Source organism: Chlorocebus sabaeus, chromosome 11, assembly GCF_047675955.1.
Source record: "Chlorocebus sabaeus isolate Y175 chromosome 11, mChlSab1.0.hap1, whole genome shotgun sequence".
NCBI lineage: Eukaryota > Metazoa > Chordata > Mammalia > Primates > Cercopithecidae > Chlorocebus > Chlorocebus sabaeus.
This window is the reverse complement of record NC_132914.1, coordinates 108,175,281-108,194,772: the sequence shown is the minus strand read 5'-3', so window position 1 is coordinate 108,194,772 and position 19,492 is coordinate 108,175,281. Positions and strand designations below refer to the sequence as shown.

The window sequence follows — 19,492 nt, the reverse complement described above, 5'->3', positions numbered from 1 at the left end:
CGCTCTCCCACTGCTGGGGCAAGAGCCATGGGGGAGCAAGCCCAAGAGACAAAATCACATTTCCAGAGCCCCTGGTATGTGCCAGGCATTGTGCTGGGCCCTGCCTGTAGAGTCGCCTATTTCCTCCATGTGGAGATGCTATGAGGGGATTATTTTTGCTACCCCCATTTTGCAGATAAGAAAACTGAGGTACAGAGCAGTCCTCTGGCTGCCTCATGTAGCTGGCAAGAGCAGAGCCAGTCTGTTCGGCAAGAGCCCTGCTTTGCCCCTGCACCAAGTTACCTGTCTGGGGTTTTCCCCTCAAAGGGATGAAGGTAGGGGTGGGGGAGCTTCAGCAGGTGCAGCAGGCAATCCTGGGGAGGCAGTGCCTGCCACTGGCCCCACATGCCCATGTCACCTCCATCACAGTGAGATCACCTCTCCAGGGGCCATGCTTAGCTTTGGGGAAGTCATTAAATGCCACACCAAACTAGACAGAATATAATTGCAAGGCAAGGAGATGTTGAAAGAAGTTCTGCCTGGGAGCATGAGCACACAAACACACACAGAGACATACTAAGGTGCACAAATAAACGAAGACACACACTGACACACACACACACAGATCTCCACGTGTGGATGCGGACACACAGGCACACATTCAGAGACATACTCAGAAAAACACAGACACAAAGACACACACATAGAAACTAAGATACACACACAAGGACACAGACAAAAAATGAAAAGACCCACAAACACACTGCTCTATACCCTCATGGTGATGCGAGTCCACGAGGGAGGCAGGTGTTCATCAGTAACCCACAGAGCTATGTCTGACACCTGCTATAGTAAGTGCTGTAAAGATGGGGTGCACAGCCTCATGGGGCCATACGAGCTGGAGCAGGCAGCTGCCCCAAGGAAGTGATATTGAGTAAGCTCCAAGGATCAAGGAGGAGTTGATGGGAAGAAGTACGAGAAGAGTGTCGTAGGCAGAGAGAGCAGGTCACCCAGGGGGGCTATGGTGCAGGAAGGAAGGAAACAAGGAAACAAGGAACATGGGGAGCACAAGGAATGTGGCTCGGGGGGGCACTAAGTGAGGGGGGCATCTGTAGTGAGGAGGACGCTTTTGATAGGTATGTGCTATGTCCAATGAACGGTTTAATGTACTATGTACGATTAATACACAACTGGTTTAGTTGGTATCTGGGAGGTGGTGAGTAGGCTTTGGAAAAATGTGTTATGTGTTACTGTTGAGTTATTCATTAGAGTTCTTGCTTGTAAGCATGTTTGCAAGAAGGTCAGGTAAATATGTAAGAATATGTGCCATGTACAGTTAAGCATATGTAGTACTATATATTATTCATGTTGGCTAGGGCACATGTATAGTTATAATGTGCCGATTAAAAAAGAACGAAGGGCATGCTGAATTACACTAATACAGATCTGAATTTGATTCTTATAAGTTACAATATATATGGTAAACCCTAGTGCAACCACTAAGAAAATTCTCAAATAATATAGTTAAAGAAAATCTCACTAATTAAATTAAAATGCTACATTAGAGAATATTCACTCAATGCAAAAGAAAGTAGTAAAAGAGAAACAGAGTAACAAAAAGATATGGAAAACAAAAAGGAAAATGGCAGACAAATTCTACTATACCAATAATAGCATTAAATATGAATGGATTAAACAATCCAATCAAAGAGCAGAGCTTATCAGACTGGATAAAAAACATGATCCAACTATATGTTGTCTATAGGAGACACACTTTAGATTCAAGGGCATGAACAGATGGAAAGTTAAAGGATGCAAAAACATATAATGCAAACAGCCACCGTAAGAAACTGGGAGTAACTATATGAGTATCGGACAAAATAGACTCTAAAGCAAAAAAAAAAAAAAAAAAAAAAAAAGGTTACTAGGGAAAGGACACTTGCTAAATAAAAGGGCCAATCTGTCAGCAAGAGATAACAATTATAAATGTATATATGTACCTAATAACAGAACACTAAAATATATGAAGCAAAAACTGACAGAAATGGAGAAATAGACAATTTAACAATAGTTGGAGACTTCAACACTCCACTTTCAACAGTGCACAAAACAACTAGACAGAAGATCAACAAGAAAATAGAAGACTTGAACGACACTATAAACCAAGAGCGGAGGGCAGTGACCAGTCCATGCTGAGCATGGAAGGTTAGTTACATTCAGGCTTTCACCTCAAAAGCAATGGAGGGCCATTGGAAATGGTACTTTTTAAAAACAAAATGCATTTTTAATTGATACATAACATTTGTATATATATTTATGGGGTACCTGTAATATTTTGTTACATGCATAGAATGTGCAATGATCGAGTCAGGGTATTTAGGATATCCATCACCCAGGTACTGGAAACATTCCAAGTCCTCTCTTCTAGCTATTTTGAAATACACAACACACTGCTGTTAACTATAGTCATCCTGCTCTGCTATCGAACATTAGAATGTATTCCTTCTATCTAATTGTATGTTTGTACCCATTAACCAACCTCTCTTCATCGTCCCCTGGAAACTCTTCTTCTTAAACTTCTATTAAAAACTTCTTAACCAATTTTTAATAACCTCACTTGCTGCTGTGGTCAAGAGAGTGGAGAAGCCAGAGTCAGCAAAGGAAGAAATTAGGAGACCAAAGTCCAAGGGAGAGGCAATGGGGGCATGGGTCCAAGTGACAATGGTGGAGATGAAGGTAGGAGATGGGAAGCAGGAGGTATCTAGGAGGTAAATCGCCAGGATTTAGTGATGAACTGGACGTGGGAGGCATACAGGAGAGGGAGGTAATCAGGGTAGCTCCCACGTTTCTGTCCTGTAGACCTGGATGGAGCCATCCCTAAGATGAAGACCCTACAATGGAGAGAAAAATTAGGTTTTGAACGTCTTGACCTGGAGACATCTTTGAGACAGACATTCAAGAAAAGTCAATAAAGTGGCTTAAAAGGAAAGAAAGAAATGTCAAGAAGGCTGTTGTACAGAGAGGTTTGGCACCCAGAGGCAGAGACTGGAGAGCGGGGAGGCAGTGATGTTGTGGATACAGATGAGGTCACACAGGGTCAGGACACAGAGTGAGAAGAGATGGACCTTGAAAGGACCGACATAATTAGAAGCCAGTCAGAGGAGGATGGGTCTGAAAAGAAACAGGGAAGTGGTGGCAAGAGGTAGGAGGAAAATGAAGAGAATGTAGTATCAGGAGGGCCAAGAGGGGGCTCTGTGGGGGAAGCGGCGGGGTGGGTGGGAGATACAGAAATGGGATCGAGTGTGAGCCAGATGCTCTATAAATGTGGCTGAGCAGGAGAGGAGGATGTAGGTGAAGGGTTTCTCTGCCCTGCCTTCCTTCATATACCCTTGTGCCTCAGTTTCCTCCTCTGCAGACTGGGAGGTGGTCCAACAGCATAGGTGAGTGGAACCATTTCTGACAGGCTCCAAGCACCATGCAGAGGTTAGGGACTGCTAATCTGCACTGAACAGTAAGACCAGGGAGCCCCTGTCCTAGTGGCAGACCTGGTGACCTGCCTTGTCCACCTCCTTGGTGATAGACCATCCTCCTTGCCCAAAAAAGTCTCTCAAAGACCTTGCTGGGCTCCAATCTGCTACAGGACAGAGCTTGGTCCCTCCTGGGCCCATCCAGGGTTTGGTGACCATGGTTCCTGTGGTGTCTCCTTGAAGGCAGGTTGCCCTCTGAGACCACCCACCCTCTGCCTAGGCTAGAGAATATCACTGAATCCAGATGGGGAAGGAGGGGAGAACTACACGTCCCAAGCCTAGAACCCTCTCCAGCAGCCCTCACCAACCTCGCAGGCCTGCAAGGCCAGTGTTTGTCTCCCTTCTTGGTCCCACAGCTCTGTGTACAGCCTCTGATTACTGTGCTGATGATGTCATTTTGGGGTTATTTCACTACAGTTGACTCCTCCACCAATCGAAAGCATTCTTAAGAACAGGGACTGCTTTCTCTTCATCTTTACATTCCTAGTGTTGGCTGAGTAGATGGTGGACGGATGCATGCACGGAAGAAGGGATTTTTGTTGGATGTACAAATATGTGGATGGGTGGATGAGAAGGTTGCTGGGTGGCTAAATGGATGAATGGATAGATGAATGGGTGGGTGAAGGGGTGGAGGAATTCATTCATGGATGGATGGATGGATGGATGGATGGATGGATGGATGGATGGATGAATTCATGGATGGATGAATTCATGGATGGATGGATGGAAAGATTCATGGATGGATGGATAGATTCATGGATGGATGGATGAGTGAACAGATGGATGGATAGTTAAGATCAGTAAGAAATGGGGAAGCACAGCTGGATAAAGTGTTAGGTGGATATTACAGTGGATGAGAGAGCAGATTTATGAAACAGCAGATAAGACAATGTTGGGTGGGTGGTGGATGAGAGGGTGATGGATGATAAAGAGGTGATCCCCCAACCCCTGCTAGACTTCCAGTCCACAGGTGCTCACAGATTAGACAAAACTAAAGGGTGAAAAAAGTTCTCTTTATTCCATACTCCAGCCCATATCCCCTGCAGTCCCCCAGGTAGACACCCAACCTCTCTTACACCTAACAGCATCCCCATATATGAAGGTCAGCACATGACCCCCTAGGACAGAACACCTGCATGTGGCCCAGGCTCTACAACCACGCTGTCTTAGTCACCTCATCTTTCTATGGCCTTTCCTAACAAATGGCACCTGGACACACATTGCTAGTAAAGCCCACAGAGACCACTGGGCAAAGGGCCCTTCTCAGAACATAACCCAAGCCCCCCATGACCCTCTTTGCACCTGCTCTATGTCCAGGAGAGGAGAAAGCGCCCCTTGCCCACTGCACGCCTGCCGCTAAAAGCCTACAAATCCACACCAGCTGGTCACTCACACAGAAAGCCAGCCACGCCCTTACCAAGGAAGCACAGCTGCCACCTTGCTGGGGGCACCAGGTATGTCCCTATGGCAACCTCTCCACCCCCACAATGCTGTAGAGTGCCAGTCCTCAAAACATTTGTGTGCCCGAAGGCTTCCCACCACGAAGACCCCTCTCTGGGCAGAGATTACAACATCCAGTTCGTCACAGATGCTCTCCTTTGCCTATTTTCCAAACGTCCCCTCCCTCCCTTCAGTGTTTCCTATCAGGCTGAACCCAGTGGGAGCCAAACATAAATTGGATCTCATTTCTCCCGTTTTAGACCCTCAATATCTTCCCACTTCCACGAGAATAGAATCCAAAGGAATCCGGCCACTACCATGGTCTAAAAGGGCCTCCGTGAGCAGTAACCACTTCCCCCTGTGACTTCTCTCCCTCCTCTCTTCTCCCCTCTCTAGCCTCACTGGCCTCCCTTTGGTTCTAGGACGTTCCAAGCTGAGTCCCACCTCAGGGCCTTTGCACAGGCTCCTCCTGGAGCTGTGAGCTCCCCGGCCTGAACTGTGCCTGCACAGCTCCTCTTCATGGATCAGGTCTCAGCCTCCAGTGTGGGCCTCCATCATCACCCTGAATAAACAGGCGGCCCCCCATGTGATTTCAGCACTCTTTCCTCCATTCTTTCTATTTCTGTCATTACACATTTATTTGTTTAGTTTGCCCTGCCACACCCAGCACCTGGCATTGTGCGGGGCCGATAGCGCGTGCTCAAGAAATACCTGCTATCTGATGGATTCATGTCAGATTCAGAGCAAAGACTCTGGCCGGACTGTCCGCGTCCGAGTCTTGTGTGACCTTGGGCTAGGAAATGAACCTCCCTGGGCCTCAGTAGCCTAAGCTGCAAAATAGGGTGACACCAGAGCCTGCCCCGAGGGATGCTGAGAGGATTCAATGAAAGAACGAAGGCCAGGGACCATTCTCCAGCCCCAGCCCCAGCCCCAGCCCCAAGTCCTTGCTTCCTGGAGCCGGAGCAATGAGTGTAAGGTCTGCCATGGAAAGAAAGAGCTTATAAGGTAAAAACGCGAACTGTAGTTCAGCCACAGAAAGGAGGGTTGGACTTGACTTTAAAAAAAAAATCTAAAAAACTTTTTTAATAAAGGCTACAAGTCTATCTCCTTCCTTCTTTATCAACGACACGATTTATTGACTGGGGAGGCCATATTGACTAAATAAATCTTGATAATGACCACGGCAGCAATCAATACCTGCTTATTACCAGCCCCGGCCGAGAATTCCATCTTGCGGAACGCAGGCCGGACGACAGGGCGCGCCACACGGCTCCAGGACCCAGCGGGGCCGGGGATGGATGGCTGGGTGGCGCTCATTCTCCAGGCTGGGAGACACGTTCCCAGCTGGGAGCGGGGAGCTTTCTCTCACCTTCCCCCGACCCATGCTTCTCAGGCTTTGGGGCCCAAATCCATTTCCATGAGTTGACCGTGGCAAAGTATCTTCAAAGGTTTTTAAAAAGAACAGAAAGGGGCCGGGCGCGGCGGCTCACGCCTGCAATCCCAGCACTTTGGGAGGCCGAGGCAGACAGATCACATGAGGGAGTTCAAGACCAGCCTGGCCAACATGGTGACACCAGTCTCTACTGAAAATACAAAAATTAGCCAGGCATGGTGGCGCACGCTTGTAATCCCAGCTACTTGGGAGGCTGAAGCAGGAGAATCGCTTGAACCTGGGAGGCGGAGGTTGCAGTGAGCTGAGATTGCACCACTGTAGTCCAGCCTGGGCAACAGAGCCAGACTCTGCCTCAAAAAAAAAAAAAAAAAAAAAAGCATACAGAGAAAAATACTGACATAGTGACTGTAGATGGGGGAACCTCAGCAGTGGCATGAGACAGACATCAGTCCTGGGAGGGGCACCTCTGGCCATTAGTGAGGCCACAGCAGGAATATGGGTGGCCAACAGCCCTGGGTCTTGGGTTCAAGTCCAGGCTGGGCTGCTTCCTGGCAATATAGCCAGGGACTAAGCCTTCTGTGCCTCACTCTGCTCATCTGTAAAATGGGAATGGTCATAGTTTTCCTTTCATAAAGTTGCTATGGGAATTAAAAATAAGACAATACAAAGGGTTGTGAACACTGTTTGGCATTGCAGTAAGAGTGCAAGCGCCATTTGTTAAAGAAATTCCAGGCCTGCACAGGCCTCTCCGCAAGCTGTCTTCTGACCCACAAAGCCAGGCCCGGCCTTGCTAAGCCCTGCCAGGCGGCATGCAGGGAGGCCTGACCTCCTGTCCCAAGCTTCTCTGCAAAGAGCCAGTGCACCTGGCTACTGGCTGCTGGCTCCGGGTGGGCCGCGCTGGGAGAAAGACCCAGGTTAGATTCCTGTCCTTACAGGGTGTGGTGGGGGTTCCTGCGCCTGGCTGGAGTTCAGGTGAGCTTCTCTCATCTGATACCTGAGCAATTAATACTACAAATCAATCTCTAAGCTCCACCCAGATTTGGGCACCTCTGAGCTGACCAGTGAGGCCTCAGAGGTGAATGACAAACAACAATGATGGCAATAATAATAAAGGTAATACTAGTTGCTCTTGTTTATTGGGGAATGATGGTGTCCCAAGTGTGTGTTATGGGCTCTCCATCAAATCAAATCTTCTCAATGTCCCTGTGAGGTAGGGGCTGTGTTTCAGTCCCATTTTACAGATGAGGAAGCTGAGGCTTACAAAACCGGGGAGTTGCCGAAAGCCTCTCAGTGAGGAAGTGGCAAGATCTGGGTCTGAAGCAAGATCTGACCACTCCGAGACCAGCTCCCATCATTGCAGGTGCAGCTCCCAAGGCAACTGAAATTCAACAGGAAATGCCCTTCCATTTTAAGAAAGATAATAATAACAACTGCCAATAAAGATAATAAATAGCAATTAATAATAATCACCATTAGGAAAGGCTCACAACATGCCCAGCCCTAGGCCAAGTGTCTACATGGAACTGTCACTTTCTACTTCTCACGATCCTTGAAGAAAAGTACTTCTACCTCCAAATGATTATGAAGGAGAAGCTTTATGAGGGCAGGACTTGGTCTGTTTTGTTCTTTGCTACACTCCCAACATCTCAGGCAGCTTGGGACACATAGCTGGGGCTGAATAATGCTCATCAAATGAATAAATGACCTGGCTCAACAAACCAGGGATGCTCCATTCTAGACAGAAAAACTGGGGCCCAGCCACAGAAGGAAAGATGGGTCTCCTGCCTGATTATAAACAAGGGGTCCCTGGGCATGGTGGGAAAGAAAGCCCCTCAACCCTGGGATCACTGCCCAAAGACCCAGGCCACATTCTCATGCCTGCTGGGCTGATCCAGTGGGCCTGGGAATCAGGAGAAGAATGTCACCTGGGTCCGAGGACGTTAACTGGCTGTCTTGTGTCCCAGATGACAGCCATCTCACAGGTTATAGGGATGCTTTCAGCTCTCTGTGGCTGAGGCCACCAAATCATCGCTATGACCTGCAGCCTGCCAGCAATTAATAAATAGATATATTAATTAGATGGGAGCTGCCTCCCAGATTGCAAGTGGGGTCACCCTAAGGCGAGACTGATGGAGCTAGAGGTAAACCCTCATTTGCCACAGGCCTGAGGCCGGTGCCCAATTCCCAGCAACTTTCAAGAGCCAGTGAGCCAGGGGCCCCCCAAGACTGCCCTTCAAGGTGAAGTCAAGGGGCAACTGCCCCCAACCTCATCCCTCCTGTGGATTCAGCCACCCCATCATTCAAATATTTATTGAGCACTTACTATGTCCCTGCCCTCCCCAGAGAGGGAAGCAGACAGTAAACAAATGAACAAATATATATACAAATAAATATTAATCACATCAGGTGAGGTAAAGTGAGGAGAGGGAAGCTGATTTGGAAAGAGAAGTCAAGGAGGACCTCTCTGAGGAGGTGGTATTCAAGTGGAGGACCGAACTAACTGAAGGGAGGTGTCTGGAAATTGTCTCAGAGAGAAGGAACAGTAAGTGCCAAGACCCTGAGGCTGGGACATGCTTGGCTTGTTTGAGGCACAGCAAGGAGGCCACAGGGGCTCGAATAAAGAGGGGAAGAGTGGCGGGGATGGGAGGGGGATAGGATGGGGGGATCCTAAAGCCTGAGGGCAAGTAAGGACAGGTAACCAGGAAAGAGACAGTGCTGGGAGTGACAGCTCCCCAGCCCCCCCCAAGACATGACAGCAACCTCAATGGAGAGTCTCCTACACCCTGAGAGCCTCATGCAGATGTCCCAATCCCATTTCTTCTTTCCTGTGGGACAAGAAACAGACTTGAAGGCACGGTTATATGGCAAAGAGATGTGTAAGGGTCAACGTCTGCACCTGCTGGAGGGAGCCAGTATGAAGAAGAGAGAGGACGGAAGGACGGGAGGAAGGTTGTTTGGTTTATGGAAGCTCCTAGACTGCCATGGAGTTAGCAGAGGGGTCCCATGTGTCCCAGGTACGAGTCTGCAACAGAATTTCTGCTGCACTCTGCCCCTGGCTGGGCCAGCTATGGGATGGATATCCAGTGCAGCATGGGGGCCAATCACACCCCCTGAAGTTGAAGATGGGCACAATGCATTCTCATGGAATGCCCTTTCTCCTACTACCATTTCTATCTCGCGAGTATGCACCGGGCAACTAGGATTCAAATCCCAGCTCTTCTCCTTTCTGCCTAGATATGTGTCTTTGGGCAAGTTATTTCCCCTTTCAGAGGCACGGTCTTCTCATCTGGAAGATGGGTGTAGCAATGGTACCTCCTGGAGTGCTGGGATTACAGGCGTGAGCCACCGCGCCTGGCTAATTTTTGTATTTTTAGTAGGGGCAGGGTTTCACCATGTTGGCCAGGCTGGTCTCAGATGCCTGACCTCAAATGATCTGCCCGCCTCACTCTCCCAAAGTGCTGGGATTACAGGCATGAGCCACCGCACCCGGCCATGCAGTGTCATGTTATATCCACCATCCCTACTCCTCATTGGCAGGTGGCAAAAGTGAGGATGGGGCGGGCCCAATAGCCTGCTCAGAATCTTCCCTTGGCCATACTGCTTCCTTCAGTTCCTTGGACGCACAATTCTTCCACCCTCCTCGGGGTCTCCGCAAATGCTATTCCCTCTTCTGAGATGCTTTTCCCTAACCTTGTCCTTGAGATCTCAACGGAAGGGTCATTTCTTCCAGGAAGCATCCCCTGAGGTCCAGACCCAGGCAATTCCTTTGCCATATGCTATCTTGGAATCTATTCCCCTTGCCCATCCGTGAAATGACATGTGCATCCACTCATCCCGTGGCCTGTGGGCTCTGAGAGAGCTGGCACCTTGCCTTCCTTGCTTGCTATATCATCTTTAATACGTAATTATTAGTTATTGTATTTATGTTTTTATATATAATTATTAATTATACCATAAGTGGTGAATGTACAGTTCTGGAGTGAAGGATAATTGCAATTATTATTCATTTTAACATTATATCATGTTTCAATGTGCTGGGCATGGATCTCAGCACTTCGTATGCATTAACTCACTTAATCCTCAAAACAGGCTGGGCACCGTGGCTCACACCTGTAATCCCAGCACTTTGAGAGGTTGAGGTGGGAGAATCACTTGAGCTCAGGAGTTCAAGACTAGCCTGGGTAGCATGGTGAGACCTCCATGTCTACATTTAAAAAAAAAAAGCCAGGCGTGGTGGTGGTGCACCTACAATCCCAGCTACTTGGGAGGCTGAGATGGGAGGATCACCCGAGCCTAGGAGGTTGAGGCTGTAGTGAGCCCTGATGACACCACTGCACTCCAGCCTGGGTGACAGAGTGAGACCCTGTCTCAAAAAAATAATAATAAATGTCATCACAACAATTCTTAAGGAGGTGACTACTACTATTATCCCCATTTTATATAGGAGAAAAGTGAGGCTCAGAAAGGTTAAGTGACTCACCCAAGGTCACACAGCTGGTAAGTGGCAGAGCTGGGATTTGAACCCTGGTCTCCTGGCTCCAGAGTCCAGGTAGTCTTTGGAGGTGGAGGGTGTAGGGCTTGATTCTGCACACTACATCCCCTGGGACACCCGCACCCACAGACACTCGTAGCGGATGACAGACACTCGCAGGCGTCTGTAGCAGCAAGGTCTAGGAGTGACGGCCCCACTCAGGGAAATCTGCCCTGGGCTGGCGGCCCCTGTGACCCCTGTGGTCTCCGGATCCGCAGCACCCACGGTCCACACTGGCGGCTGGGCAAGTCAATGGACCATAATGGTTCCTGGGGAGCCATTTACCCCATCCAGCTTGAGCGACGGGCGGCTCACAGAGTCTTAAGCACCGCTGGGCCCCCCGGCGTCTCTGGGCAAACGACCAGCTCAGGCCAAAGAGGCCAAAGGATTGATTGATTTCTTTCTTTCTTTTTAATGACAAATGCATATCCTGCAACTGCTATTTCACTGGGCTGAACTGAAGACTGGCAGAGGCTGGGGTGTGCTTGGGAGGGGTTTCAGGGGACAGCCACAGGCCCATTTTTGGGGGTGTGGGCTCCTGGGAAGAAGCAGAGACAGCAGGCTCTGAACGCTACTAACCGGGTATCTTCATGGGTTAGTCAGGAGACTTTCATTTGTTCTGGAAATGCAGCCTCTTCTGGAACTAGGCACTGGGAAGGTGCAACCTGTGGCCTTGAGCTACAGAGAAGACCCTCCCCAGGACCCTGACAGCTAGCCTGACCCACTGAGGACCCCTGGCACAGGGCCCTGGCACTGACTGTTCCCTCTGCCTGGAATGTCCCTCCCAGGTCTCCACTCCCTTCTCCATTGGACCTGCCCAGTGTGGCCAGAGCTCCTGATTTTCAGGGGACACTAGTCACCTGGATTTCTTAGGTAAATCTCCTGCGTTCTAAATGCTGACAACTTACACAAAAGGGTTTTAACTATCACACTAATCTAGACAGACACATCCATGGGCCAGACATAGCTCCCAATCTGCAATTTCTGTAATCAGAGCTCCCAAAATATAAGATACTACATATAATATTAGTACAATACTAATATAGTAAACCCCCAATGGAGTAGGAGAGAAGAGAAAACTTGCCCAGAAATCTCTAAAACAGCTGCAAGGCCAGCAAGTTCCAGCCACTGCTGTTTATTTGGTTTTCTCCTCTCATACTCTAAAAATACCAATGACAATACGAAGTCACTCAGACTCACAGGGCAGCAACTGTGTGCCCACACTGTGCTAAACCCTTTCATGTTCAAAGTGGTTTAATCTTCCTGAACAACCTAGAAGGTGGAGACTATTATTAGTCCCATTTAAAGACAAATAAAGTAAGGCTTGGCGAGGTTAAGTGACTCATCCAAGGTCACACAGCTGGTAGGTAATGGAGTCAGGATTTGAAGCCAGGCAGGGGCCTCTTACGACCCTGACTCTTCATGCTCCTTTCTGGAGGGAAAGGGTCAAGAACAAGTTTTGGGAACTGAGTTTGATCCACTTTAATACTCTTAACTGGAAAGTTAAAACTTCAGCCATGCCACAGCCTATATATGACAGCCATGACATAGAACAGTAGACCCAGTAGACATAGAACAGCCATGCCACAGCCTATATATGACAGCCATGACATAGAACAGCAGGCAAACTACAGCTCTCAGGCCAAATCCGGCCCCCTGCCTGTTTGTATAAATAAAGTTTTATTGGAACACAGCCACGTCCATTCATTCTTATTGTCTACGGCTGTTTCAATAAGAGGCTTATGGCCCACGAAGCCCAGTGTATTATTATCCAACTCTACAGAAAAAGGTTGGCCCCATCTAATGGTAAACCTAGCATGTGTAGAGAGAGACCATACCCTGAGAGGGTTCTATGGTCAAAACCCTCTGGGGTGTCCTTAGCAATATGGGAGCACATCTGCATATTACAGTGGGGAACCAGTGGTGGAAGCTTCTTTAGTTTTCTTTAGGCTGAGTGGTCACGACATTTGGGCTCAGAATGAAAGAGATGAAGGAGACAACCACAGGGAGATGGGAGGAAAAGGGTCTCAGGCAGAAGAAAGCATACATGCAAAGGCCCTGAGGTGGGAATGTGCTCGATGTGTTTGTGAGACAAAGAGAAGGCCGCTGTGGGACAGTGGTTGGAGAGGGAGCCAGAGAGATCGAGAGAATGGGGCAGATCCTGGGGGATCTGTCAGGGGAAAAGAATTTGAATTTAATCTAAACATGATAGGAGTATATTTTTTTCTTTTTCTTTTTTAAACAGGATCTTGCTCAGTTGCTCAGACTGGAGTGCACTAGTATGATCATAGCTCAGTGCAGCCTCCACCTCCTGGGCTCAAGCAATTCTCCCACCTCAGCCTCCTGAGTATCTGGGACTGCAGGCAGGTGCCACCATGTCCAGCTAATTTTTTTATTTTTTGTAGAGAAGGGGTATCACTATGTTGCCCAGGCTGGTCTCAAACTCCTGGCCTCAAGCAATCCTCCCGCCTCAGCCTCCCAAAGTGCTGGGATTATAGGCATAAGCCACCTCGCCTGGGCCATAATAGGAATATAAAGTCTACATCCTCCAAAACACTACAAGTCATTTTGGTGAAGGGCTCATTGAGGCTTAGAAACCAAGTAACTCCATCCTAGACATAATTTTTTGTTTCAAAAATATTGCTTAAAAGGTCAGTAGCCCCACCACCACGACCACGATGGAGAAAGAAGGGGAGGGGCCCAAGGTCATCACGCTTGTAATCCCAGCACTTTGAGAGGCCGAGGCTGGCGGATCATTTGAGGTCAGGAGTTCAAGACCAGCCTGGTCAACACTGCAAAACCCTGTCTCTACTAAAAACACAAAAATCAGCCAGGCATGGTGGCGTGCGCCCATAGTTCCAACTACTACTTGGGAATCACATGAACCCGGGAGGCGGAGGTTGCAGTTAGCCAAGATTTCGCCATTGCACTCCAACCTGGGTGGCAGAGCCAGACTCCATCTTGAAAAAACAAAAAAGAATAAGACAACGCATTTAAGTGACAAAGGTGACAGCATCCTTCACCTTTACAATAACTCGTACAGCAAAGGTGGGCACAGCCAGCTGACTTCATGGGCTAAGAAGCAGGAGACTTGTGATGTGGGACGGTTCACCCAGGAGCGCTAGAGGCCACAGAATACAGGTCTTGGGGTCCTTCCCCCCTGCCAACCTCTACCATCCCTGACACCCTCCAGTATATGACAAAATCATAAATAACAAGCACCTCCAGAGGAAAAATATCAAACAGAAGATGGGACCCTGAATCCCAAGGCCAGGAACAAAAGCAGGTCACCACCTGAGTCCCCTTCCAATGCTTCACCTCTGCCAGGCCCGGCCTTTGAATCAGATAGCCAGGAAGCCGCCGGAAATTCAGCCCTTTCAGAAGTAGCACAGAAAACCACAATTTCTGGGCAGCCCTGTCTACCATCATCCAGGACCATATATTTAGCACCAGCCAAGGTGCTCACGTTTGAAATCCCATCTGCCGGAAGAAAGGTTACCACGACAGAATGTCAAGTTCGAAGATAGAATCCTCTTTTTAACAGGAGAGTTTAAAAAAAAAAAAAAGAAGAAGAAAAGAGAAAGAAAAACCACCACCAGCATCAGAAAAGCTGTTCCCTCTGGTCAAAATAGCACCGTGCTCATCTGAAATAACCCACCGAGACACTTATTTGCTTCTTTTAGCTGGTCCGTGGTTTCTCCATTTTCTACAGTGAATTCAAGTATTAATAAAAGAAATTTCAAGACCCCCAACAGCAAAACCAGTGAGGGATGAGATGTTGCTTGTTTTTTCTTCTTGCATTCAAAGAGAGAGCCTGTCTTTTAGAAGCAATCTCTGTCAAGTTGAGAAACTACAATTTTGGGATACCCAGAAAAGGCTGTTGGGTTCTTTAAATAAATTCTCAACACCTGTTTCTAGCTCTTTCTGCAGAAAAGGGCCACAGGGTGTGGGTTCTACGGACTTGGAGAGGCAGAGGGAATGGGGTCACCCACTGGCTGGAGTTATAAGAGAGTCCAAGGGTTTGTCTTATTCTCAGAGCGGTCCTCACCTAATGCCAACCCCTCTCAGGGGGCTGAGCCATGCCAAGCTCTGCGGGCTCACGCTCCCCACCTCGGCTGCAATTGGACCTCGGCAGTAATTCTATTATGGCGAAGTTTCCAAAGTTAGGATTCCGCCAACAGGGCTGATAGCTTATTTACTGCTGTCATCTATAGAAAGAGGAATTTTGACACATTGTTAAATGATAGCACATTTAGATAAGTCAAGCTGTCAGAGGCTCTAATGGATGTCTAAACTCTCTGTGGCTGATATGTAAAATTTATGCACTTCAGAATATCATAAGGTTATAATATTTTAATCACATCCCTGCTCTTTTCTAAACTTTGAGCAGGGGAAAATATTCCATCAAGCACCATCTTGCTCTCCTGCGCCAGGAGATTGAGTGTTCCTGGAAGTTTCTCCAAACTCCTTGGAAAAGTCCGGCCTCTCTTTGCTTATACTGTTGATCTGCCTCCCAACTGCTGACATCCGAAGCAGAATTTGCCCCTTCCTCCCAAATTAGTACTATGTAATCCTATTGGCCAAGCTCCTTACTCCCCAGAAACACAGATGAGCATTTGGTCTGGGGACCCTCATTTGGACTGGGTGCCCCCCAGCTCATTGTTAGCTCAATTAACTCTCTTTGGAGTCAGGGAAGACAGCATGGGAGACTGGACCCAGAGCATCGTAAAAAAAGTAGAAAGTTAAGCAGAAAAAGAAAATCATAAAGGTATGAATCCGGTTACGACGATTATACACAGAAAAGCCATAAAAAAATACTGCATTAGTAATGTTCACCATAAAGCAATCTTATAACCAAATGAAATATGCCTAGCATTATCTTTGGATGGAATTTTATTTCTTCTCGTTTCCTGAGCTGCTAGCAGCAAAGGCAAAAAAGAAGCAAAGATGGGGGGAGGTAGTTTCAGGAGTGGCGGAGTAGGGTGGCATATCTCAGATCACCTTTACCATCGGCCCAAAGTCATTAAGGTTGTTGACTGACTTCCAGGCTAGGAAAACAGCCCTGCTATGTACAGAGACGGTGCTGGAAGGAATAATAACTGGAACGCTTCCATTTTTGAAAAATATACATTTCCGGAGGGCTGGACGCCAGGCTGGTACAAGGTCACCTTTCTTGCCAGGATCAGTACGGCGTCAGCGACGTGGTATGGCCTGGGGACACGGGGCGGCCTATGCTGCCTAGGCCACTTTAATGCTCAGCAACCACGCTGCGAGAAACCATTCAACCTGAACAGCCAGGAGTGAAAGCCACCACCTCCTCACCATCACAGGCAGCTCAGCCTCAGGATGCGGGACCAGGGCTCTCTGGCTGCCCAGGCCTGGGCCTGGGGACCTGCCTCTCCTACCTTGATCTCAGAACAAGCCGGCAGAAGTTCTCCTTTCTGTCTATCTCCCCTATAAGAGGAAAGCAGGGGAGGGGGAAAAATGAAAATAAAAATGTGTCGTAGGAGTCACTGGCATTATGTACAAGAGAGGATTCCAGGCCAAAGTGCTTACTTAGGCTCCTAATCCACTTCCAATAAAAATGCCATCAGTGAGGATATGGGGTGGGGGGCTGCGGCCTCTTGGCCAGGGGACCAACTGAAGATTTCAGGCTGGGGGTGGTGAACACAGCAGATGGAGGGCCAAAATGTTTGCACGCGGCCACGGCTGCCACGTTTATTTCTCTGCTTTCTAGAAGTGTGCTGCCTTGCAAACTCCCACAGGGATACCCCCTCCACTTAATATCGATGTAAATGAGTTTACCCCCCTTCCCTAAGAGCCTTCTCCGGTGTGCCAGACACACCAGCCATTGTCTTAACGAACAACCCCCCCTTCACACATTCACCCTATAGGCTGGGAGGTCTAGGTCCTATCTCCCCATCACCTGAACAAACCCCTCCACCACCCCTTACCTTCATCCTTTCCAGTTCAAATTTGCTTTCCATCTATGCATCTTCTAAAACGCTAACAAAGGGTTCCCAGATCAATGGGCGTCCAGCTGGAATCAAGATTTGGGTGACCTCAACCGTTCTACAAAAGACCCCTTGGGTAAAAGATTGAAGAGAGTGAGGTTCCAACCTCCCCAGCTCAGACATTAGCCCCCCGGGAGCCGCACCCACCCCTCAGCACCCAGCCCCTGCCTCTCCCCGGGCTGCAGCCCGAGCTCCCCGGATTGAAAACGAGTTATCTAATGAAAATTGTGTTAACTGACATTCCGGCCGACAGGGAGCAAATACCAGCGCTGTAAATCTCGCCGCGGAAATTTTCTCCAGCCCAGAATAACAATAGGACCCTGCAAAGGGCTTTCGCCAGCCCTTCTGGTTCCTCTCCTCTTGTGTGCCACGTTCTTGTCATTCCTTATGTTACAGAACATCAATCATAAATAAAGACGCTGTCCCCCAGCCGTGCCCGGGTCTCATTTACAAACATTATCAGGGAATACGATTACCATTGGCCTTCGTGCCAAGCCCAATGTGGCTGCCCAATTCTCTCTCTCTCTCTCTCTCTCTCTCTCTCTGCCGCCACAACCCCCACTCTTCCAGAAAGGCCACTTTAGCATCATTTAAGCCGGCAGGCACAGCTCGCAGTCCTGCCCGTCTCAGTTGGCCACCAAACTGTAGCCCCAACTCGAGTGCAGACCCGGAATTGCAAGGCACTCGGCAGTTATTAACTGCATGCCTCAGTGCCCCGATTTTCTCCCCAGCTCAATGGCTTTGGGGGAGGGGGAGAGCGAGGAGCGGGGCGTTTGGAAGGACGGTGACTGGGAAGCGGGGAGAAGGGGCGGGTGCTAGAACCACTTATCAGAAGAAACTTAACGAGATTTGCCGGCGGATTAAAAAAAAAAAAAAAAAAGTGGGTCCCTTTTTATCTCCAGACTGATGATCTCGCGTCTTCCGCGAATGTCACGGTCAAGGCAGGATGCTCTAACCGCCCAGTTATCCGCACCATTTTCCCGCCCCTGATCCCCGCCGCACCCCCCGAGACTTTGCGAGACTCCAAGGCTGGGGGGCCTTGCCAGGCGCGTCCGGGGCACCCCGGGATAGAACAGAGGCCGGAGCTGCGCCTCCACGGTGCGTTCTCTGAGATTCCGCCTCCCAACCCCGGCTCCTAGCGGGTCTGCAGAGAATACCTCCAAATCTGGGGGAGGCACACAGACTCCCACAAAGGGAGGATGGGGAGAAAGTGATGGGGTTTAGAAGAGTCGCCCTAGGGAAGGAGACAGAAAGAGCAGAGAAGAGATGAGAGAAACAGAAGAGACGGGAGAGACGGGAGAAAGAAGAGACGGGAGAGAGGACAGAAGAGGAGCGGCGGGGAGAAACGCAGGAGGCAGAACAAGCGAGAATATCTCTCATTTAAAAGTTCCCATGGGCCCGAGGGCTGGGAGTCACCTGCTCTGCGCTGCTCCCGGCTCTCCACCGCCCCGGAGGCAGGAGCGCAAACTTGCGCGCGCCCGGGCCCATCTCCACCGCCCGTCTGCATCTAGACTTGGGAATGGGGTGGAAGGGGGGTAAAGGCAAGAAGCAAAGACGAACCCCAAGACCCCGGCCCGAGGAGAAGAGGTCTGCCGGCGCGGGCGGCCAGTCCGGCTGCGGTGGCTCTGGCGGCGGCGGCGGCCCCCGGGTGGTGGCGCGTCCGGGCTGCGCAGCCAGGCGGGCGGCGGCGGCTGAGGTGCCGGCGGGCGGCGGGGCGCGGAGCCGCCTCCTCGCCAACCCCGGCTCCCTCCTCCTTTCCTCCTCCTCTCTCCTCCTCCTCCTCCCTGCCCGCCAGCTCCCTCCCTCCCTCGCCGGAGCCCCAGCCGGGTGCGGACAGGCAAGCGGCGCGCTCCGCGGCCTCCCCGGGCGCCGCGAAGTTGGGAGGCGCGCAAAGTGCGGCTCAGGGGAACCGCCGGGGAGTCCCGTCAGCAGCCCCCTGCCCGGGGTCACAGCCCCTGCCTTCCCCGCGCCTCGCCCGGCCGCTCGGCCGCTCCGCCGACCGAGGGCTCACTAGCGCTTCTCCATGGTCGCGGCAGCTAATCGATGACTGAACCGAACAAAGAGCAGCGGCGAGATCAATTCCTAATACCTATCGATGGGCAGCGGGCGGCCGAGCCCCGGCAAGCCCCGGCAGCCGCCGCCCGCCGCCCCGGGGCGCCCGCCCGCCCGCCCGGGGATCTCCCCAACGCGCCCAGGGCGCGCCCGGGGGCTCCCCACGGCCGCGCGGCCGGCGCTGCCCGCACTAACCTGGAGTCGCCGTAGATCAAATCGCTTCCAATATTGAAACATCGATCCCACATTGGCGGCCATCTTGGGGGCTATCGAGACGCGCACACACAAGAGTTTGGCTTTTCTCAATGGCTGCACTCAATATCCGGGCTGGACTCCCCCCAGCCCCGGGGCCGCCGCCGGCCGCCCGGGCCCTGAGCGCCGCGGCCCCGGGCCCCTCGGGCGCCCTCCGGCCTCCTGCCACCCGCTGCCCCTCGCCGCCGCCGCCGCCGCCGCCGCCAACGGGCCCGGGAGCCGTGCGCCCCCCCGACCCCCGGAGGGCGCGGGCGGAGCGCGCCGGGCGGGGAGCTAGGCGCCCGCCCGGGGGAGGCAGCAGGGG

The 19,492-nt window shown here is 50.5% G+C and overlaps 1 protein-coding gene across 1 annotated transcript in view; it reads right to left on the bottom strand.

Moving 5' to 3' along the window:
* CUX2 (cut like homeobox 2) overlaps positions 1 to 19,253 on the bottom strand; it is a 318,747-nt gene extending 299,494 nt beyond the window's left edge. The window contains exon 1 of the mRNA XM_037996526.2: positions 19,132 to 19,253. Within this exon, the coding sequence (XP_037852454.1) occupies positions 19,132 to 19,194 (63 nt within the window). The 5' untranslated portion in view covers positions 19,195 to 19,253. The remainder of the gene's footprint in view (positions 1 to 19,131) is intronic.
* Between the last annotated feature and the right edge of the window lie 239 nt (positions 19,254 to 19,492).